This window comes from Leucoraja erinacea, chromosome 7, assembly GCF_028641065.1.
Source record: "Leucoraja erinacea ecotype New England chromosome 7, Leri_hhj_1, whole genome shotgun sequence".
Lineage (NCBI taxonomy): Eukaryota > Metazoa > Chordata > Chondrichthyes > Rajiformes > Rajidae > Leucoraja > Leucoraja erinaceus.
Genome location: NC_073383.1, coordinates 50,659,797 through 50,683,884, shown reverse-complemented (window position 1 = coordinate 50,683,884; position 24,088 = coordinate 50,659,797). Strand labels below are relative to the sequence as shown.

Sequence of the window (24,088 nt, the reverse complement as noted above, 5' to 3'; positions counted from 1 at the left end):
TTTAGTTTCTTAGCCAGAAGTTCAATCCCTGTTTTACATATTAATTCCCTGAAAATTCTACATGACTAGTACACAAATTAAAGACAGAATTCAGGTGAAGAGATGGGTCTTGAGGCGGGACTGGAAGATGGTGAAGGACACGGAATTGCAGATCAGTTGGTGGAGGGAGTTCCAGAGCCTGGGAGCTGCCCTGGAGAAGGCTCTGTCCCCAAAACTGCGGAGGTTGGATTTGTGGATGGAGAGGAAACCGGCTGATGTGGATCTGAGGGACCGTGAGGGTTGGTAGGAGGAGAGGAGGTCAGTGAGATATGGGGGGTCCAGATGGTGGAGGGCTTCGTAGGTGAGGACCAGGATTTTGTAGGTGATCCGGTGGGAGATGGGAAGCCAGTGAAGTTGTTTGAGGACTGGAGTGATGTGATGCCAGGATTTGGTGTGGGTGATGAGTCGGGCGGCTGCGTTCTGAACCAGTTGGAGTCGGTTGATGTAGGTGGAGCTGATGCCAAGGAGAAGTGAGTTGCAGTAGTCCAGTCGGGAGGAGATGAAGGCATGGATGAGTCTTTCAGCAGCGGGAGGTGTGAGAGAGGGTCTGATTTTGGCGATGTTGCGGAGGTGAAAGAAGGAGGTTTTAATGACATGGCGGATGTGAGGCTCAAGGGAGAGGGTGGAATCAAAGATCACGCCAAGGTTGCGGGCCTGGGGAGATGGGGAGACAGTGGTGCCGTCGATGGTGAGAGTGGAGTTATCGATTTTGCTGAGTGTGGATTTGGAGCCTATGAGGAGGAATTCTGTAGTGTAGTTCTTTCTGTAAGCTGTATAATATTTCATGCTTCAAATGTGGATATCATTGGGTATGAAAAGTTATGTCATTAAGCATATAACTCTTTGATAAGGTCCCACATAGGAGATTAGTGGACAAAATTAGGTATTGGGGGTAGAGTGCTGACATGGATTGAAAATTGATTGGCAGACAGGAAACAAAAAAGTAGGGATTAACGGGTCCCTTTCAGAATGGCAGGCAGTGACTAATGTGGTACCGCAAGGCCGCAAGGCTTGGTGCTGGGACCGCAGCTATTTACAATATACATCAATGATTTAGATGAAGGGATTCAAAGTAACATAAGCAAATTTGCAGATGACACAAAGCTGGGTGGCAGTGTGAACTGTGAGGAGGATGCTATGAGTATGCAGGGCGACTTGGACAGGTTAGGTTAGTGGGCAGATGTATAGCAGATGCAGTTTAATGTGGATAAATGTGAACTTATCCACTTTGGTAGCAAAAACAGGAAGGCAGATTATTATCTAAATTGTGTCAAGTTGGGAAAAGGGGAAGTATAATGGGATCTGGGGGGTCCTTGTTCAGCAGTCAATAAAAGTAAGCATGCAGGTACAGCACGCAGTGACGAATGCGAATGGCATGTTGGCTTTCATAACGAGGAGTTGAGTATAGGAGCAAAGAGGTAATTCTGCAGTTGTATAGGGCCCTAGTGAGACCACACCTGGAGTATTGTGTGCAGTTTTGGTCCGCTAATTTGAGGAAGGACATTATTGCTATTGAGGGAGTGCAGCGTAGGTTTACAAGGTTAATTCCCAGGATGGCGGGACTGTCGTATGCTGAGAGTATGGAGCGGCTGGGCTTGTATACTCTGGAGTTTAGAAGGATAAGAGGAAGTCTTATTGAAACATATAAGATTATTAAGGGTTTGGACACGCTAGAGGCAGGAAACATGTTCCCGATGTTGGGGGAGTCCAGAACCAGCGGCCAATTGTTTAAGAATAAGTGATAAGCCATTTAGAACGGAGACGAGGAAACACTTTTTCACCCAGAATTGTGAGTCGGTGGAATCCTCTGCCTCAGAGTGGAGGCCGGTTCTCTGGATACTTTCAAGGGAGAGCTAGATAGGGTTCTTAAGGATAGCGGAGTCAGGGGATATGGGGAGAAGACAGGAACGGGGTACTGAATGGGGATGATCAGCCATGATCACATTGAATGGCGGTGTTGGCTCGAAGGACTGAATGACGTACTCCTGCACCTATTGTCTATTGTCTTCACTAATGTCACTCTCACACTGAGGATGCATGGTTTGCAAACAGCAGAGATCTTGACTGCAGAACTAGATTATTCCTGAATGGTGATGGTATGTTTTTTCTTTACCAAAGCTCCACAATTTATTCTGGATTGTCCAGAATAAGCTTTAAAGTAAGAACCTTTCCTTTTCAAAGAGGGCTTCAGATACCCATTAGTCATCAGAGCTGCATGGTACCCATGTCATTTGGTCCCCTGATATCTCAAGGGTAATACAACATCACAGAAAACGTTCCCTTTGGCCAACCTTTTCCATGGCATCAATTTGGCATATTGGGCTAGTCCCATTTCCCTGCATTTAGACAATAGGCCTTTAAATCCCTACTATCTATATATCTATCCAAATGTATTTTAAAAGTCATAGTGGTATTCAATTCTATAGCTTCCAAGAGAGGGAATGTAGGGCTTACTTGAAGTTAGAGAAATCCATATTTGTACCCCAGGGATGTAAGTTAACCAAGCAAAATATGCGATGCTGTTCCTCCAATTTGTGTTTATCCTCACCCTGACAATGGAGGAGGCCTAGGACAGAAGGGTCAGTGTGGAAATGGGAAGGGGAATTAAAATGTTTAGCAACTGGGAGATAGGGTACGTCCCGGTGGACTGAGTTCAGCTAAATAATCGGCAAGCCTATGTTTGGTCTCGCCGATGTATAAGTCAATAGTCAATAGTCTATTTAATTGTCATTTGGACCCCTGGAGGTCCAAATGAAATGCCATTTCTGCAGCCATACATTACACACAAATAGACCCCAGACACAACATAATTACATTTTACATAAACATCCATCACATAGCTGTGATGGAAGGCCAAAAAAACTTATCTCTCCACTGCACTCTCCCCCCCCCCAATGTCAGAGTCAAAGTCAAAGCCCCCGGCTGGCGATGGCGATTGTCCCGCGGCCATTAAAGCCACGCCGGGTGGTGCGAGGTCGCACACCGGGTCTTGGTGTTAAAGACCCCGGTGTGCGCTCGCAGAGTCCCGCGGCCATTCCAAGCCGCGCGGGGCAGTGGTGTTAGGCCCCGCTCCAGGAGCTCTTCGACCCCGCAACTCGGGCGGGAGAAGTCGCCGTTGCAGGAGCCCCGAAAAGCGGTCTCCCTCCAGGGATCCGCGGGCTCCCGGTGCCGCCGTCCGCAGACCCGCAGCAGCAGCCTCCGACTCAGCAGCGGCAGCAGCAGCTCTCCTCCACCGCTCCACCCGCTCCGGTCTCGGCCAGCTCCGCGACGGCGACGGTGAGTCGTAGCACCAGAGTCCCCGGCTTCTTCCTGTTGGAGGCCGCTCCTCGTTGCGGCCCCAACGACAACTGAGACCCGACGAGAAAAGGTCGGGTCTCCAGTGCAGGGAGAGATTCAAAAGTTTCCCCCCCACCCCCGCCCCCCCACACACACACCCCAACATAAAAAAACAAAAAACTACATAAAAACACAGACAAAAAATAATAAAAACGCGGACAGGCTGCAGAGGCCGCTGCTGACCAGAGTCGTGCCGCCTACCGGGTCCACATCTTGAATAATGGATACAGTAGATGAGGTTGGAGGAGATGCAAGTGATTCTGAAAGGACTATTTGGGTCCCTGGACAGAGTTGAGGAGGAGGTATGGGGACAAGTGTTGCATCTCCTGCAGATGCAGGAGAAGGACCTGGGAAGGGGGTGATTTGGGTGGGAAGTGGTGAGTTAACCAGGGAGTTGAAGAGGAAACAGTGTCTGTGGAAATGGGTGGAGCTGAGAAGATTTGACTAGTGGTGGGTTTCCGTTGAAGGTGGCAAAAATGTTGGGAGGTTATGTTTTGTATGCGACGGCTGATGGGGTGAAAGGTTAGGATTGGTGTCCCTATTGCGACGAGGGGGAGCAAGGGCACAGCTGCGGGGTGCCGAGGAGACAGGTGTGAGGGCCTCATCTATGATGGAAGAGGGGAAGAATGAGGACATCTTGGCTACAGCTGTGTCTGCTGGGAACACTGATAAAATTTACATTAATCTGCATGAACAATTTATATTCAGGAATCTAATGATAGTTTTTAAATTCGTATATCATAAATTCGGGAGGATAGTCAATACTGAAAATAAGTAACAAATTTACAACTGAACATTAACTTGAAGTATGGGTAAATCATTGGCAAGTGAGGTTCTACAAATATAAATACAATTTGTTTGGAAGAATAGAGATATTTATTATTTGTATGATTTGGTTATAGATGTGAAGGAACAAAATAAGTTTAACATTAATCATTAAAAGTTATGCTACAGGTTAGGAATGTCATGAGAATAGAAGCAAACCAAACATAAGAGTTCACATCCAGAGGGACATAATTGAAAAACAGGAAGTTATGCCATATTGTATAATGTCTATGGAGGTACTGGACAGGATGTAGAGAGTTTTATATGGATGATGCCATGAATAATTCTACTTCATCAGGGGATGGCAATCTGGATCTCCTTTCTGTCCAGAAAAATGTCTGAGGGCTCACCTGATGGATGTTCTTAAAATGATAAAAAGATATAAAGAAAATGTTTCATTTGTGGATGACCATAATTAAAGCCATCATGATAAGCTGGTCATCAAGCAATCCAGTACATATTTAACAAGAAACACTTTTACAAAAAGAGTGGCGACAATTGGTACTTGTTACAACATAGAGTAGTTGAAGTGACCAGTACAGATACATTTAAGGCAATCGTATGAAGAAGAAAGGGATAGCTGAGGAAAGACAGGAGGCTTATATATAACCACTGGTTGAGTAAAGGGCTTATTTCTGTTCCATATATTCTGCAATAATTAATTCAAATCTTGGGGTTTAATTATTGTTATACATTTAAATATATAAAATTTAAATGTTTTTAACTTTTTTGCCCCCAAATTCTTAATTTAGACCCTTTTGAATTTGCTAAAAAATGCTCAAAAAAGGTTCTACTTCGACAAAATATTGAAGCAAGGGTATTGGAAACATCTAGGAGCATAAGAGTGGAGAATCTGCCTGCTAGCATCACTGAAGATCATCTAAGACTCTACTTTGAAAGTGCCAAAAATGGAAATGGAATTGTCAGCTCTGTTGAACTAACATCTGAACACGATGCAGCTGTGATTTCTTTTGAAAATTCTGCAGGTATTTTTGCATCCTGGAAAATAATGATGAATTAGAAAATTTGCTATATTTCTATGAAAATTTAAAAATAAGCCATTTTACCTTTTATTCTCTTATAATTTTCTTTGTTTTATTACAGTTGTGGATTTCATTCTGTCCCGTGCACACATGATCGATAAAGCACCAGTTAATGTCTATCTTTATTACAAGTCCCTGAGTTCAGCTTTATATGGGAACAAAAGACCAGTGGTGAAAATGCCTGATCCCTTCATGTTCGATGTTGATTGCTACATTCTGCAGTTTCTTAAAAACAATGAGGGGCGAATTGCTGAAATCAGTGACAAAATGTCAGCATGTTACTGCAAAATAATATTCCCAGAATTGGGCCAATCAAACTCAATTAAGATTTCCCCAACATTTTCAAAACATAGTTCATTTGAGAAACTTGCAAAGGGCTGGAAAAAGGAAGCTGGGGACACTTTAACTAGTATTCTGTCAAAGTATAACACGTTTACATGTAACGTGAATCAATCAGTCTGGGAAATAATTAAGCATGAACTTGATCAATATTTGAACCAAAATGTTGCTGTTATCCCAGACATTTCAAAGGAAAAAGTAATAATCACTGGAGTAATTGAGCCTGTAGATATTTTACAACAAAGATTCAAATCAATTATGAACAATGCAATTGAAAAGATAGAAAGGGAAAAAGAAAGTATAACTCAGAGAGTACCAATTAATCTCGCCAAATACGTTCTACTAGTAAACGATGGTTTAGAAGACAGTGTTTCCAAACAATTTCCAGACCTTCACATAAAATTCAACTCGCATGAAAACAATTTAACATTGCATGGGTTACCTTCAGAGGTTTATAATGCCAAAAGCAAAATACTAGAAAATATTATTCTAATAAAAGAAACGAAAACTAATCTAGACCCTTGTCTTCGTAACTTTATACAAAATGTTAGCTGTAAAGAGGTTTCTTCCCGCCTTTTTGCATCAAAAGATATCAGTGCTGCAGTTGACATCCAGGACAATTCTGTTGTGTTGATAGGAAGTACAGATCATTTATTGTGTGCAGCAGAAGAGCAAATCAGCAAACATCTTGCTTTCAAATCTATTGCGATAAGAGATCTGAATGTCATTAGAAAGAATGAATGGACACATTTAAAGCACAAATTGGATGAAAGATTGAATTCTCAAAGGATAAAAGTTGAAATTGAAGAGAAAACATCAAATGGGGGCATGCACATTATTATCGCTGGCTATACTGATTCTGTTGAAGAAGTATATGAAAACCTCAATGACTTTGTCAAAAAGAACACAATCATTCAAAGAAACATTCTATTTAAATCTCGTGGGGTGTTGCAATTTTTGGTGGCCTTTGACAAAATCAAAAATGTACAATCAATAACTCAAGATGTTAAAATAAAAGTTAATGATGGGAGTAATCATGCAAGTGTCTCAGTCACTGGTCCTGAAGAGAATGTCGATCATGTGGAAAATTCACTTTCAGATGCAGCTTCCAAAATAGTTACAGGAGTGCTGCAAATAACCACACCAGGAACAAAGAAATTTTACAAAGAAAAAGAAGAAGTATATGGTTCCATGGTAAAGGACAAGTATGATTGCATTTTAAGACTTATTGAGCACAGTGACATGGAAGGTAATGATTTAAGCCAATTTAACTGCAAAGTACAATTGCCCAATGGACCTGTAATTACTGTCAATAAAGGAGACCTGTGCAAGGCTCATGTTGATGTGGTTGTCAATGCTGCAAATGAAAACCTAAAGCACGTTGGAGGCCTTGCAAAAGCTTTGTTCGATACTGCTGGTGCAGTGTTGCAAGAAGAGTGTGATAGGATTGTTAACCAACAAGGACCTCTTGTGCCCGGCGATGCAGTTATTACTGAAGCTGGTATGCTACCATGTTCCAAAGTAATTCATGCAGTTGGACCAAGGTGGATGGATACTAATTCGAACACTGCCGTGAAAAGATTAAAAAATGCTGTGGAGGAAAGTCTATGTTTAGCAGAAATGTGTAATTTTAAGTCTATAGCAATCCCTGCTATTAGTTCAGGAATATTTGGATTTCCACTGGCTTTATGTGCTGACACAATTGTCACATCGATCAGAGAGCATTTTGTGAACCTGCATGGAGACAGTACATTGAAGGAGATCCACTTGACAAATTTCGATGATGAAACTGTTCAAGCAGTTGCAAAAGCAGTTCAGAAAATATTTGGTCATTTAATAGGTAATGCACCTGTACCGCTTGAAAGGCCTGCCTCTGGTAACAGAAGAAAAACAAATAGTTGTCTTCAAGCCCAAACAAAAGAAGGTCTAAACATCCTTGTTGTCAAAGGGAATATTCAAGATATTACAGTAAGTCTTCAATGTAATTATTTGAAATTGTTCCAGAATTCTTATGTAACTTTTATTTAATAATTAATTTCCTATTTCCAGGCTGCTGTCATTGTAAATGTGATTGGAATGGATCTAAAGCTCTCTCTGGGTGCAATTTCCAAAGCGTTATTACAAAAAGCTGGTCCACAACTCGAACGATTACTGGAGAAAGAAACAAAGGGGAAACAACCTCAAAATGGACAAATTTATGAAACAAAAGGTTGCAATCTTGACTGTAATGAAGTGTATCACGCTATTGTTCCTCACTGGCAGGGAGGATCTGGGAATGCAGAAAAGGTAACACATCTTACAATTGACACCAGTTGAACAATTCATATTTTCAAAAAATTGTTAAATTGATTTGAAGACTAAATCTAAAATTACACTTCAGGTTTTGAAAAATCTAATCAAAGATTGTCTGAAGAATACAGAAGGCTCAAATCTGGATTCCATCGCATTCCCTGCAATTGGAACTGGCAACTTATGTTTCCCAAAGGATGTTGTTGCAAGTATTATGTTTCAAACTGTTCTGAAGTTCAGTACTGACAGAAAGCCGGCTCATCTTAAGACAGTTTACATTGTGGTACATCCTGATGATCATCATAATGTTCAGGTGAAGATTAAGTAGAAAATGTGTATATTTAGATTTCAATTTATTGTCATATTCAGCAAGGTGTGATAAAATAGCTTATTTGCATGAAGCTTGTAGAGTAAACGGTATACATGGTAATGATAGATACAACAATCAATACAATGACAAAAGAGATTGTAATGCCATCTAATCTAGTGCCAAAAATGTACTGTACATAAAGGAATAACCAGCATTCCACCTGCTGATATAAGATGTATTCTTCTAAATATTGAGGGATGATTTATATTTTCAGTTTTAAATTTAACTAGACCAAGTGCAGACCTGTTGGGTCTGCTCCCCCAATGGTGTGATCCCCCAACCCAATATTCCACCATGCACCCGTCTCCTCCAACGGAACTGAACCCATTCCCAAATATAAGATTCCAGCACTCCCCTGCCTCCCTCAGCAGTGGTTTAAAAAAAAAAATCCAATTTCACCTCCCCTGCCTGCTGCAGCAGTTCCAATTGCAATACCAATTGGCCCTCCCCCTCCTGTTGAAGCACTTGCTGTGATATCCCATTGAGGTGAAAAGTTCAGAGTGTTCCTGTCTTGCAACTTTGTTTTGAAGTGTGTTGGAAGCTGATAGGAAGGAGCAGCGAATCAAAAGGCAGAAAGGTAGCCGGACGGACGGACGGCAGGCGGCAGCCACAAACTTTTATATAATAACTAGACCAAGTGCAGACCCGTTGGGTCTGCTCCCCCAATGGTGTGATCCCCCAACCCAATATTCCACCATGCACCCGTCTCCTCCAACGGAACTGAAGCCGTTCCCAAATGTAAGATTCCAGCACTCCCCTGCCTCCCTCAGCAGTGGATTGAAAAAAAATTCCAATTGCACCTCCCCTGCCTGCTGCGGCAGTTCCAATTTCAATACCAATTGGCCCTCCCCCTCCTGTTGAAGCACTTGCTGTGATATCCCATTGAGGTGAAAAGTTCAGAGTGTTCCTGTCTTGCAACTTTGTTTTGAAGTGTGTTGGAAGCTGATAGGAAGGAGCAGCGAATCAAAACGAAGAAAGGCAGCCGGGCGGACGGACGGCAGGCGGCAGCCACAGACTTTTATATAATAATAGATATATACAGAAAAATGACTAAATGTAATGAGGAGTGGATATGCGAATGTAAAAGTAAAATCGCTAGTGAAATGGTAAAAACCGCGGCGTTTTTGCATCTGGTTCTGGCGGAGTAACGAATCAAATGCAAAATCAAAATGACAAACACACACACAGAGTTTTAAAAGTATATGGATATGATTCCCATTTCTCTAAATAATAAGTGTTTTGTTATGTAGGCAATGACTTGCGAATTCAAAAGATTTTTTATGCAGCAGCCAAAAACTGGCGTCCACAGTGAAGAGCAGAAACCCACAGGCAAGTCATTATGTATTGTAAATGTAATTAGAATGTGTTTATTTGTTTGGATTACAAACAGATAATAATCAGTGAAGATTTTCTTTTATCATTGGTAAATTACATCCAATTAATATTTTAAAACACTTTTTCCTGATTTTCTTGGCTTTCTTTGAATACGTTTTCCACAACTACACCACAAAATCTGTTGTTCAGGAAAAAGAATGTTTTCAAGCTTGCTTCTGCAAATTCTTAAACAAATATTTATCATCTGTAGATAGACACAAAAAGCTGAAGTAACTCAGCGGGACAGGCAACATCTCTGGAGAGAAGGAATGGGTGACATTTCTGGTTGCGACCCTTCTTCAGACTGGTTAGGGATAAGGCAAATGGGAGATATAGATGATGATGTAGACAGATAAAGAATAATGAATGAAAGATATGCAAAAAAGGAACGATGACACAAGCCATTATTAGCTGCTTGTTGGGTGAAAACGAGAAGCTACTGCGACTTGGATGGGGGAGGGATTGAGAGACAGAGAGAATGCCGATGCTACTTGAAGTTGAGAGAAATCAATATTCACACCACTGGGCTGTAAGCTGCCCAAGCGAAATATGAGATGATGTTCCTCCAATTTGCGTTTACCCTCACTCTGACAATGGAGGAGACCTTGGACAGAAAGGTCTGTGGGAATGGGAAGGAGAGTTTGAGTGTTTAGCAACCAGGAGGTAGGTTCAGTCGGGCTGAGCGAAGGTGTTCAGCGAAATGATCACCCAGTCTACATTTGGATTCGCCGATGTATAAGAGTCCACATCTTGAACAACGGATTCAGTATATGAGGTTGGAGGAGGTGCAAGTGAACCTTTGCCTAGCCTGAAAGGACTCTACGGATTCCTGAACAGAGTCGAGGGAGGAGGTATAGGGATATCTGATTTTCTGCGGAGAAGTTCATGTAAGTTAGGGAATTCATGGAAGAGAGACATGGTTTAAAAAAGAGATGGTGATGGCAATCTTAAAGCTGGATAAATCCATGAGGCCAATCCACTTTGGTGGCAAAAACAGGAAAGTAAACTATTACCTGAATGGTGGCCGATTAGGAAAAGGGGAGATGCAACGAGACCTGGGTGTCATGGTACACCAGTCATTGAAAGTAGGCATGCAGGTGCAGCAGGTAGTGAAGAAAGAATGCTATGTTAGCATTCGTAGCAAAATGATTTGAGTATAGGAGCAGGGAGGTTCTACTGCAGTTGTACAGGTTACACAGAAAAGCTGGAGAAACTCAGCGGGTGCAGCAGCATCTATGGAGCGAAGGAAATAGGCAACGTTTCGGCCCGAAACGTAGATGCTGCTGCACCCGCTGAGTTTCTCCAGCTTTTCTGTGTAACCTTCGATTCTCCAGCATCTGCAGTTCCCTCTTTAACGCAGTTGTACAGGGTCTTGGTGAGACCACACCTGGAGTATTGTGTGGAGTATTGTGTACAGTTTTGGTCTCCTAATCTGAGGAAGGACATTCTTGCCATAGAGGAAGTACAGAGAAGGTTCACCAGACTGATTCCTGGGATATCAGGACTTTCATATGAAGAAAGACTGGATAGACTCGGCTTGTACTCCCTAGAATTTAGAAGATTGAGGGGGGATCTTATAGAAATTTACAAAATTCTTAAGGGGTTGGACAGACTAGATGCAGGAAGATTGTTCCCGATGTTGGGGAAGTCCAGAACAAGGGGTCACAGTTTAAGGATAAAGGGGAAATCTTTTAGGACTGAGATGAGGAAAAACATTTTTTACACAGAGAGTGGTGAATCTGTGGAATTCTCTGCCACCGAAGGTAGTTGAGGCCAGTTCATTGGCTATATTTAAGAGGGAGTTAGATGTGGCCCTTGTGGCTAAAGGGATCGGGGTATGGAGAGAAGGCAGGTACAGGATATTGAGTTAGATGATCACACATGATCATATTGAATGGCCTACTCCTGCACCTATTTTATATGTTCTATGTAAATGTATCGCTGGACATTTTGGAAAACCAGGGCAGAAATTTCTGTATCTCTGGCAGGTATATTTGTATCATTATCAACCATGGATGAGATAGTGGAAGACTGGAAGTTGGCTCGTATATCTTTATTTAAGAGCTGTTGCAAGGACAAGACAAGGCACCACAGTCTGGTGAATCTTACATCAATTACAGGAAAATAACTGGATAGGGCCTCTGAGAAACAGGATATACCTGCATTTAAAAGGTGGGGACTGAATAGGGATAGTCAGCATGCGTTCGTACATGGGAAATGATGTCTCACAAATTTGAATGCATTTTTTGAAGTGACCAAGAGGATTTACAAGGGCAGGTTGGTAGACATTGCGTACATCTATATTACGAAAAGTCTGATCTTGACCACTTCCTGTTCTGTATATTGATTTTAGAAAAAACCCTGTCACTTATGGCTGTGATTTTTGGCCATCTTACTCTGAGCCCCCCGCCACAGAGCAAGACAAGAGGAGGTTTCCCATTGATGAAAAATAAAAGAGTTATTAGTGTTTAAAAATGATGAGATTCTCTCTCCTGAAGGCCATGCACCTTCGGGAGAGACTATAAAACCCAGAAGTGTTGAGTGCCTCAGTCAGTCTCTGCAAGATGGGGGAGTGAGGGGGTCACGTCTCTAAGTCTGAGCTGTGAATAACACTGAGCACGTGTCTACTAAACTGTGAGTGTGGTTTTACTGACCTTAAGTGCCCTTAATGTGGTTTGAAAATGAACAGGTGGTTGGTTTGAAATAAAGCACAGCAAATGTTTGGTGGTGGTTGATTTGAAATAAAGCACAGCAAATGGTTTGTGGTGGTTGGTTTGAAATGGCAAATGAGCTGTGAATCAACTGAACACATTGAATGTCTACTGAACTGTGAGTGTGATGTTTATGTGGTGTTTTGTGTGGTTTTATGGTGGTTTCACTCGGCTTGAACTGGTATGAAACAGCACTTGAATTTGGTAGCCTTGCACCCTGCTTGAAATGACTAAATTGCACTTGAAATTGGTGGCCTTGCACCCTGCTTGAAATGGCATGAAACTGCACTTGAATTTGCTGGCCTTGCACCCTGCTTGAAGTGGCATGAAACTGCACTTGAGTTTGGTGGCCTTGCACCCTGCTTGAAGTGGCATGAAACTGCACTTGAGTTTGGTGGCCTTGCACCTTGCTTGAAGTGGGATGAAACTGCACTTTGAAGTGGTATGAAACTCTTCCCCCCCCCCCCCCCCCCCCCATGGGACCAATATTGGGCCCCAATTTGTGGAGTAGACCTTATAATATTGAGGGGGGGGACCAGGGCCCCCCCCCCGAGGGGAACATGGGGGAGATGGACTTAGTCTAGTAGACCTTATAAATTGAGGGGGGGGAGAGGGGAGGGGGAGTGGGGGAGATGAACAACCCGAGGGGGAAGGAGAGCTTAGGCGGGGGGGAGAGCAGGCGAGGGGGAAGAACACCTGTGACGACCCATTTTGACGTTCATCACTCGCACTACAGGAACACAGTGTGCAGATTTTTGGACATTTTCATGATGTCATCAGTGAAAGACAGACTTTTTTTTTTCAGATTTTTGGACATTTTCATTAATAACTCGAGAAATAAAGCATGAATTTTTCAGATAAGGAGATTTTGGAGTCCAGGGGAAAATTCTACCGGCATGTGTTAAAAACACCAGGGCTACATACGCAGTTTATTATATATATATTTTAAAGACTATCAGTGTCTATTAATAAAAGAAAATGTTTTAGGAACAAATGTAAAATTACAAAAATATCTGGAACATTTTTACAGGTCCTTTGTTTGGAAAAATGTCTTTGGTTACACCTGAGCAGGCTGAAATGCAAATGGGATCAATTTTATTACAAGTGGTACCTGGAGACATAACAAGGGAGACCACAGATGCCATTGTCAATTCATCAAATAACACATTTACTCTAAAATCAGGTATTTCAATACAATGCTCAAAGCTTATTTGGGGAAAATTGTAATTCTTGTACATTGGCTTAATTTACGGAGAATGGACCAGATTTTACTGCTGTTGGGCACTGTTGTTATTGTAGCTTTTTCCATCTGCACAGTTGTGGTTAAATGGGAAATTCCAGTTATGCTATCAAACATACCCTGCTCCTCCACAAACCATCCACTGCAGTCATCATTGACAGACCTAGCATTGCATGCACTGCAAAGGCATGGAATGGGCTAATTGATAACCTTCCCTACTAAAGATAGCGTTAAAGGTTAAAAGTACATTTGTGAACATGGATATTTTAATGGATGATAATTTATGCTGAAGAAACTCCAGTCCTTGGGTATGAATTTAATGTGAGTGTCAAGGATAAAGGGGAAATCTTTTAGGACTGAGATGAGAAAAACATTTTTTACACAGAGTGGTGAATCTCTGGAATTCTCTGCCACAGAATGTAGTTGAGGCCAGTTCATTGGCTATATTTAAGAGGGAGTTAGATGTGGCCCTTGTGGCTAAAGGGATCAGGGGGTATGGAGAGAAAGCAGGTACAGGATACTGAGTTGGATGATCAGCCAATTTTCTATGTCAATGTTTCTATGCCATAGTGCCTTAAAAAGAGAATTTATTTTGCTTTTGATATCTCATCTCCAATTCCCTATCAATATTTCACTTTATGTACATTATTTAAATTCAGTTTTTAGTTGGTGATTTGGGCTTTGCTATTTCCTAGAATCATAGAGAGAGAGAGCATGGAAATGAGCCCACTGTCCAAGCTGACCATTAAGCATATGTTTTCTTTTACACCAATCCTATCCAAATCCATTTTCTTCTTCTCACATTCCCATTAAATCCCTCTCTATTCGACCACTCACCAGTATGTTTGGGGGAATTTAAAGTGACCAATTAATCTGCCAAACTACATATTTTTGGCATGTAGGGATAAACTTGAGCACCAGGAGGAATCCCATGCACAGGGAGAATGTGCAGACCTCACGCAGATAGTACTTGAGATCAGGATTGAATCTGGGTTAAGCATGTCTACCAGCTATGCCTCTGCTCCTGAAGTTACTTCATCCCAATTGGTTGGAGTGTCTTGTTGCTTCTTTCCCATTTGGAGATTCCTCATGACGAGTGGTATAATGCATCAGATACCAGATTGATGAAGATTTCACAAGCTTTCAAAATGGCCAATAGCAAATATCACTGGGGTAAATAGCAGGCACCACATTGCAAGCAAAATCTTGGTTATTTTGTTGACAATAAAACAATTCATTGTGCTTAAAATGATGAATAATTGAGCCAACAACAACATTTATGATTCAAAGACATACCTGCTTATTATTAGAATTAATAATATTATAATAATTATAAGTAAAACAGCTAGTGAAGTTTAAATGTATGTCAATTTAAGCACATTTATTTATACAGTAATAAATATAACTTTCGCTGAAAAATCAATTATTGATAAAGAATTTAATTTTAATTTTAAATTAATCAATTCATTTGCAATGTAATTTCAGGTGTGTCCAAGGCAATTTTAGATGCTGCTGGTCAAGCTGTAGAAACTGAGTGCCAACAAAAAGGTTTGGAATTTGATTTATTTTACAAGTTCAAGTAATCACTTTGCTTTTCTGTTGACCATGTACAAAGGAACTTCAACCTAGAAATATTAAGCTGTAACTTCTGATTAACAAATTACATTATTAAATCAAAAACAAGGATTTTATACAAGATTATGCAATATAATACCATTTATTTGTCATTTGAACCTCAAATGAAGTTCAAACGAAATTTGGTTTCTGCAGTCATACAACAAGAAAAGAACCAAGACACACACCAACACAATTTACACAAACATCCATCACAGTGAATCTCCTCACTGTGATGGAAGGCAAAGTCTTGACTCTCCCCTGCTCTCCATTCTTCTCCTGATATCAAAGTCAAAGCCCCCGGCGGGCGATGGCAAGTCCCGAGGCCATTTAAGGCCTCACCAGGCGATGTGAGGCCCTGCTCCGGGTCATGATGTTGGAGCCCCCGGCGGGCGCTAGCACGTCCCACGGACGTTAAAGCCGCGCCGGGCAATGTAAGGACCCGCTCCAGGTCGCTTTCAACTGCTCAATTCGGGTGGGAGAAGTTGCTGTTGCGGGAGCTCTGAAAAGCCGTCTCCCTCCAGGGAGATGAATATGAAGAGATGTTACTGAGACAAACAACGGCCGTCTAAATTGCCTCAGTTTCCCAAGTACTTTTCCTCAATCTTCATTGCTGTGAACAACATTTATCTTGTACGTTTTTGTAATTGAACAATAACGGGCACTGAAATGAAGGAAATGTTAGCAAAGGTGACCAAATGTGGTTGAGTAAGTAGGTTTTAAAAAGTAAGTTAAACGAGAACTGATTGAAGGTTTTCGAGAGGGAATTCCATAAGGTCTAAAAGGTACAGTAAGCAATTACGGAGTGAACAGTGTGCAAGGTTCAAGAGCTAGAGGAATACTGAGCTTTGTATGTTCATGGGTCTGGAGAAATCTGCAGTGCTGGAGTGGGGTGAAGTCATGTAGAAACCGAAAAGCTCCGAAAACCGGCCATTTTTTCCAGATGTCGTCTGCGCACCAAAGCTCGCGTTTGGCGCCAAACCTGACCCAAAACGACCCACGGTCAACCCAGGTCTGTACTACTGTAGCGGCTGCCTCCTCCCTGGAGACCGGGAGACGCTTAAACATCTGTAAATCATTGCTTAAATGTTAGTCAGTTAGTTTGGAGGGCTTTTATGTGAAGCGGGGTGAAGGGGTAAACTTTAATTCTTAGTCCCCTACCTGGTCGGAGAGGCGGGGAGCGGTCAATGCCTTACCGGGTCGCTGTGCAGTAAGCTCCGCAGTGCTGTGGCCTCTGAGGGGCCGCCGGTCATGAAGCTCCGACCCCGGCAAATCTACTGGACCTGGCTGCTGTTAGGCGCTCCAAATCCATACATGGCCCGCAAGAAATTGATGCCCCAGCTCTCGCGAATGTCGGGCTCACGGCGGCAGTGGAGCGCTGGGAAACCATCCGGGAAATGCAGCGCAATGCCTTACCGGGTCGCCGTGCGGCAATGAAATCCGGAGCGCTGTCAATGCCGTACCGACACACAACATCGCGAATTCTCCTCTGGATTTGGAGCCGCGCAGGAACAGGGGTAGAGTTGCAACCGGCGCCGCCCGCAGCCGGTTTCATGCCCCCAGCTCCGTGGCTCCAAATCCAGCGACGCTCCGCGATGTTGTGTGTCGGCGGCCACAGCGCTCCGGAGCTTGCCGCACAGCGACCCGGTAAGGGGTCATTATGCTCGCTCCCCGCTGGTTAAATCCCAGCGCAATGCCTCTGGATATTACGCCGTTGTCCCAAGACATTCTCGGAGCTTGGGACGTCCAGAGGTCACGGGCCCTTCTGCTGGTCATTTTGGAAAGATGCGCCTCGCAGCCAGGGAAAGCATTGGTGTGCCGAGGGGTCGGAGCTAAACCTGCGCCATCTGAGCCCGGAATCCCTCATCCAGCCCCCAGCTCATCGAGGTTGGGAGTCGCCGACCATTAGGTAGGGGACTAAGAATTAAAAGAGTTTCCCCCTTCACCCCTACACCACCACCACCACCACCACATAAAATCCCTCCAAACTAACTGACTAACATTTATGCAATGATTCTCCCCGTCTCCGGGGAGGAGGCAGCTGCTCCAGACTTTTCAAGCCGCCCGCGCTACCTACCTAATCTACGCTAAAAATCTTCCATTCTGAAATCCGAAAATGTCCGAAATCCGACAAGTGTCTGGTCCCAAGGCTTTCGGATAAAAGGTTGTGCACCTGTACTGAGCTTTGTATGTTCATGGGTCTGGAGAAATCTGCAGTGCTGGAGTGGGGTGAAGTCATGTAGGAATCCATATATTAAGATACAATTTTAAATCTATGCCTGTGGAACAGGGAACTAGTGTTCTTGAGCAATGTAGAGTGACATGAGGCAGGAGATTTTTAAAAGAGTTGCTCTTGATGAATATCATCTTTGTTTCAATTTAGGTCTTATGTCCTATACTAAATCCTCAGTACATATTTTGCTTAAATTCTTTGCTCTTTATCTTTTGGCTGAGATACCTACCTGTTCATTATACCTGGCTGATGCATTCAAGAAGGGTCTGCACCTGAAACGTCACCCGTTCCTTTTCTCCAGAGATGCTGCCTGACCCGCTGAGTTCCTCTAGCGAATTGTGTCCATCTCTGATACATTTCCTAATCTTTGCCTGAATTGCCTCCGAGGAATGCCACAGATCATAATTACCTTTTTAAAAGATATTTATTCAAATAGTACTGGACAGAAATATGTACTGTTATGGGCAGAATTGATATTTATACAATGGCCATGCAAGAAATTGATGAAGTTATTCTCTCTTTAACTCACAGGCTCACAACAAAACAGTGGAATAATATTAACAAATCCAGGAAATCTAGCGTGTCGACATATAATTCACATAATTGGACGAACGGCTCCTAATGAAATCAAAAATGCTGTCAATGCAGTACTTCAGATATGTGAACAACAGGAATTCTCCTCTATATCTTTTCCTGCTCTTGGAACAGGTTAGAAGTTTGCTAAAAACTCTTTTTTGGGTTTCATTATATATTGAATAAATCCAAAATGTGGCTAAAATACACACTAGATTAGGGAAACCCTGTATACATAAATTATGTTTTTAATTTGGTTCAACTATATACATTGAAATCTGAGCAGGATGTGGGAATTTAAGTAGAGGGTCATTATAATGGAAATGCTATTGTGGCTGAAAATGATCTTGAGATTAAATAGCCTCTGGATATTATAATGTTGTTCAAGGACAATTCTTGGGATGTTGGTGCACCTGGTCAGAGGTCTTCTTCCCCTTCTGCTTTAGTCATCTTTGCAAAAGATGCATATAACCCCTGTTCACATCAAGTTGAAAGCATTGGTGTGCATAGAGGGAATGGAACCTGTGGCATCTGAGCCTTTGTGGAATCCCTCATCCACACCACATTCATCTAAATTCTCTAAACAGAGTAAAATTATTCCATCTACTTCAGCAGAACAAAGAGTTGTCTGGTTTCATGGGCTATGAACTAAAAGGGTAAAAAAAACAGTCAAAATCCTGGACTTTGCTGTCAATTAAATGTTTTGGACAGAATCTAAGAACCTGGTACTAAACGTGGATAATGAGCCATGATCATATTGAATGGTGGAGAAAGGACAAATGGCGTACTCGAGGTCCTAAATTTTGTTATTATAATTTAATATCTGGATTGAATTGTTTTCGTCGTGACCAGAAGTCCAAATGATATGTGTAAATGTTTATACTTTTTATACCCCAATTAATAGGACAAGGACGAGCAAATCCTTCCCAAGTTGCTGATGCAATGCTTGATTCAGTCGCTGACTTTATAAATACAACACCCTCGCCTTCATTGCGGAAGATTCGCATTGTAATTTTTCAACCTCCCATGTTGAATGAATTTCACAGCAGCATGAAAAAGCATGAAACATCCACTTCCCCAGAAAATGAATCTGTGCTGAAAAAAATAGCTCGCAAGTATCAAACATTTTACAAAGTAGAATGTATTTTGTACTGAAATGAGTAATGAGATAAATGAAAAAGATAAATTTCATTATCTATTATAAATTTATCTATTTCATTTATCTCATTTGATTAGATTTGAATTTGAAATAGAACAAAGGGGAGTTAAACAAATAGAAGATAAAATTGATTTGAATCATTGGCATCGTGTATTTTATGTTACATAGATACCGGAGGTATTACTATACATCAAATGATTTATTGGATTAAAATATTTTTTCATAGGCCTGATGAAAGCTAATGTAATACAGTAAATCCTCATTATGATGAACCACTTTATAAAGGAATCCAGTTATAGTTGATGATTGGCCCCACAGTAATCAGACACTGGAACGCAGGTGGCTAGTTATACTGCGGAGGCCATTGAAATTGACAAATAATGGCTTTAGATCAACACTTGTGCAATGATGAAGGATACAGAGTGTTGGAGTAACTCAGCAGGTCAGGCAGCATCTCTGGAGAGCATAGATAGGTGATGTTTTGGGTCAAGACCCACCACCTGATCACGACGTGCACCTGATCGGCATGAGACCGAGGCCTGCAGTGGCGCTGTGAGAAGTAGCATCAGCATTCTGCCGTCTGAGGGTGGGACCGCTGAAGATGCCGCCAACCCGCAAGACCATCCCAGCCGCTTTCAGATCAATCCTTGCAACCTTCACCATCAGGCCAGGCTGCTGCCTACACCCCTGGCCCGCACTGTCTCCCTGGTCCCTTCCAGGCCAGGCTGCTACATGCCACCACTGGCCCGCACTGATTACCCAGACAAATCCAGTCCTATCGACCTTCACCGCCATGCTGGGCTGCTTCCAGGCTGGACCTACTGCCACCAACGCCGGCCCACGCATCTTAGAGTCATAGAGTGATACAGTGTGGAAACAGGCCCTTAGGCCCAACTCGCCCACAACGGCCAACAATGTCCCAGCTACATTAGTCCCACTTGCCTGCGCTTCGTCCATATCTCTCAAAACATGTCCTATCCAGGTACCTGTCTCACTTAAATAATGGGATAGTCTTAGCCTCAACTACCTCTTCTGGCAGCTTGTTCCATACACCCACCACCCTTTGTGTGAAAAAGTTACCCCTCGGATTCCTATTAAATATTTTCCCCCTCACCTTAAACCTATGTCCTATGGTCCTCGATTCCCCCTAGTCTGGGCAAAGACTCTTTTGTGCATCTACCCGATCTATTCCTCTCATGATTTTGTTTACCTCCTCTCCCCTCATCCTCTTATGCTCCATGGAATAGAGACCCAGCCCACTCAACCTCTTCCTGTAGCTCATACCCTCTAGTCCTGGCACCATCCTCGTAAATCTTTTTTGAACCCTTTCAAGCTTGACAATATCTTTCCTATAACATGGTGCCCAGAACTGAACACAATATTCCAAATGCAATCTCACCAACGTATTCTACAACTGCAACATGATCTACACTCATTTCATGGGCCTCATCTTCTGCCCCTACTGCTGACCCTTACCCGCACTCCAGCTGCCTGCAGTCTGCGCCATGGCCAAGCAGATCTTCACTTCTGCCCAGTCCGCCAGCAGGCTAGGGCCATCGACTCACCTGGATTCCAGGCCCAATTCCAGGCAGAGTCTGAAGAAGGCTCTTGACCCGAAACATTGCCTATCCATGTTCTACAGAGGTGCTGCCTGACCCGCTGAGTTACTCCAACACTTTATGTCCTTTTCTGTATTATCAGCATCTGCTGTTCTTTATTTCTAGTCCTTATACAATGATACATAATTATTCGGTAATCCTTTACTTGGTTATAACAGAAACCATTCCCCCCTCCATGGTCCATTATAGCGAGGGTTTACTGTATCTGTACTTTAGATAGAGAATAGAACATGCAAAGAATCAACCGATCAATTTACCATTGAATGTAGGTAAAATAACTCGGTTTAGGTAATGGACAAAAATATAGAAACAAAAAGTAAAGTATTGAATAGTCAGCAAGGATGTTTAAATCTTACCAAAAAGGTAACAAAGCACGAGACAGTAGAAATGCAGTAAATATACTTTGTATAGATTTTCAAACGCTTTTGATAAGGTGTCTCTTCAATACTCTAAAGACTACAGTTTGGAAATGCAGAGTCAAGGAGCAAACACTGGAAAAGTTTGTTGTCAGGTGTCAGGACTGAAAACAAATAGTGAGAGTAAAGGTATGTAGGAATGAACTGCAGACACTTATTTATCACGAAGATAGATACAAAATGCTGGAATAACTCAGCAGGTCAGGTAGCATCTCTGGAGAAAACGAATAGGTGATATTGTGGGTCATAAGACCTTCAGTCTGAAGAAGGGTCCTGACCCAAAACATCACCTATCCCTTTTCTCCAGAGATGCTGCCAGACCCTCTGAGTTACTCCAGGATTTTGTGTCTATAGTGAAAGCAAAGGGCAGTTGTTCAAAGCTGAGATTTTGGGTGAGTGGCATTCCTAAGACAACAGATGCTTCCAATTTACCTTAACAATTTAGATATAGGAATCAAAAACATAATTTTTAAGCTTTAAGATGATGCCAAATGGAGGCAGGAAGTGGGACTCCTGAATAGTCAACACTGAGGAGCACTTACAAATTCAAGGATAATTTTATAAACTAGTAGAAAAGGCAAATTATGGGAAAATGTTCATCAATTTGTGTATGGTTGTGTTTCTGGCTTCATCCTTGCAAATTTTGTAGTGGTCTATTTCAGGAAGAAGAATAAGAGGTTACTTATTTGTAGTAGAGGAAAAAATCATTAAAAAAGCCCTCGGACCATGAACAAGGCAAACAAAGCATTACGGTTTATTTCAACAAAGGTGGAATTGGAAAGTAGGGATATTATGCTAATCCGAAATTGAACCATAGTCAGACCACACTTAAGATTACTGTGTAAAATTTTGGGTACTAGCAGTCAACTCAGCCATGGAGCTACAGGAGATAGGCAACTTCCTCAATGAGTATTTCTCCTCTGCTTTTACCATGGAGAAAGACAGGAGGACTGAGGAACTTGGGGCAGTCAATGGAAGTGGCTTGAGAGCATTCAGTATTATCATTGAAGTGGTGCTGAAGGTCTTGACTCGTATGAAGGTAGACAAATCTCCAGGGCCTGATATATCCGAGGACACCGTTGGAAACTAGAGAGGAAATAGGGGGAGCCCTGTCTGAAATTTACGAGTCGTTATTAAATACACGTGAGGTGCTGGAAGACTGGAGGGTGGCAAATGTTGTGCTTCTATTCAAGAAGGCCTGAAGGGAAAGGGCTGGGAGCTTAGGCTTCTTTAGTAACTTGTCAGTTTCTTTGTTGAACTAAATTAAGGCGCATGTTGCCCACAAAAGCGATGAAAAATTGGTTGGGAATAAAGCCAAACTGTAAGAAAGACGACTGCGCCTCCTTTTCAAGAGCAGCCATCTGTAGTCTGAAAGTTACAGGAAATTATTCTGAGGGATAGGACATAATGCATTTAGATGGACAAGGTTAATGGCAGAGCTGTAGATGTTGTATTTGGGTGTTTCCGTAAATAAGGGTACCAACCTGTGACATGGGTGGCCAAATTTGAAAGTTATTAAATCATAATGAAATACCACAGGATTAAAAATGGGCCTACCTATGATCGTTTTGAGCTAATTTGAGATCAAAATTGAGCAAAATCTAATACTTTCAAAACTTGAAGAAACAAAAACGAGAAAAAAATAATATTTATGGGACATATGGTACACTTACTGATTTTGAAGCTCCCTTACAAAATGTCGGTACCTAACCAACCACGTGGCCCGTATTTCACGCCAGGGTCATTATCATTGCGTTGTTAAAATTAAAATTGCGACGAGTGCAAAAAGCCCTTATAGTGCTATAAATAGCTTTGACAACAGGAGACATCACTAATGAGACATCACTAAAATAGGTGAGCAAACTAGATTTTTATTTGGCTTGTAAAGTTATTTAATTACAAAATCAATGTAATCTTTGCTAGAAAAATGTCACAAAAAAGGCTGATAAACACAGACATATCTGATATTTTTCTTTGTAAATGATTTATTTATTTTTGCTTCATCTCATTATTTTGGCTATGCACCATAATCTATACCACTTAAAATACAGGATGTGAAACAATGGGAATATTATGTAAAAAACAGGAAAATAACCCGGAGGTTTGGAGGCCTTCAGTTTCATTACTGAGTGCTGTATTTACAGAAACACCCAGATGTGGATTTCAGCTAAGCATTTGTCGAGGTTCCACATGGTGGCTGCTCTGGAAGGTTAGATCGCATGGGATCCAAGGAGAGATAGCTGAATGGATAGAAAATTGGTTTCCTGGAAGGGAGCAGAGGGTGATGGTGGAAGATTGCTTCTCAGACTGGAGGCCTGTGACTAGTCCTGTGCCTCATGGTTTCGTTGCTGGGCCCATTACTGTTTGTCACCTATATCAATGTTTGGATGAGAATGTACATTGCAAGATTAGCAGGTTTGTGGGTGGTATTGAAGATAGTGAAGATGGTTATGAGAAATTGCGGCAAGATTTTGATTGGTTGGCCTGGTGAGCTGAGGAACGGTTGATGGAATTTAATACAGAGAAATGTTAAGTGATGCATTTTGGAAACTCTAACATTGGCAGGACCTACACATTGAATGGTAAGGCTCCGGGAAGTGTTGTAGAGCAGAGGGATCTAGGAGTGCAAATACATCATTCCTTGAAGGCAGCATCACAGGTAGATAGGGTGGTCAAAAAAAGGTTTTTGGCACATTGGACATCAGTATTGAGTATAATAGATGGGAGTTCATGTTGCAGTTATGCAAGACATTGGTGAGGCTGCATTTAGAGTATTGTGCTCAGTTCTGGGCACCATGTTATAGGAAAGATGTTGTTAAGTTGGAAAGGGTGCAGAAAAGATTTACAATGATGTTACCAGGACTCCATGGTCTAAGCTATATGGAGAGGTTGAGCAGGCTGGGACTCT

General features: G+C 42.1%; 1 protein-coding gene across 1 annotated transcript in view; it reads left to right on the top strand.

Annotated features, from left to right (window-relative positions):
• LOC129699007 (protein mono-ADP-ribosyltransferase PARP14-like) overlaps nt 1-24,088 on the top strand; it is a 55,370-nt gene that overhangs the window by 8,976 nt on the left and 22,306 nt on the right. Inside the window, exons 5-13 of the mRNA XM_055638568.1 lie at nt 4,953-5,186; nt 5,305-7,550; nt 7,632-7,868; nt 7,963-8,184; nt 9,492-9,570; nt 13,357-13,509; nt 15,052-15,114; nt 17,945-18,121; nt 18,891-19,097. Of these exons, the coding sequence (XP_055494543.1) occupies nt 4,953-5,186; nt 5,305-7,550; nt 7,632-7,868; nt 7,963-8,184; nt 9,492-9,570; nt 13,357-13,509; nt 15,052-15,114; nt 17,945-18,121; nt 18,891-19,097 (3,618 nt within the window). The remainder of the gene's footprint in view (nt 1-4,952; nt 5,187-5,304; nt 7,551-7,631; nt 7,869-7,962; nt 8,185-9,491; nt 9,571-13,356; nt 13,510-15,051; nt 15,115-17,944; nt 18,122-18,890; nt 19,098-24,088) is intronic.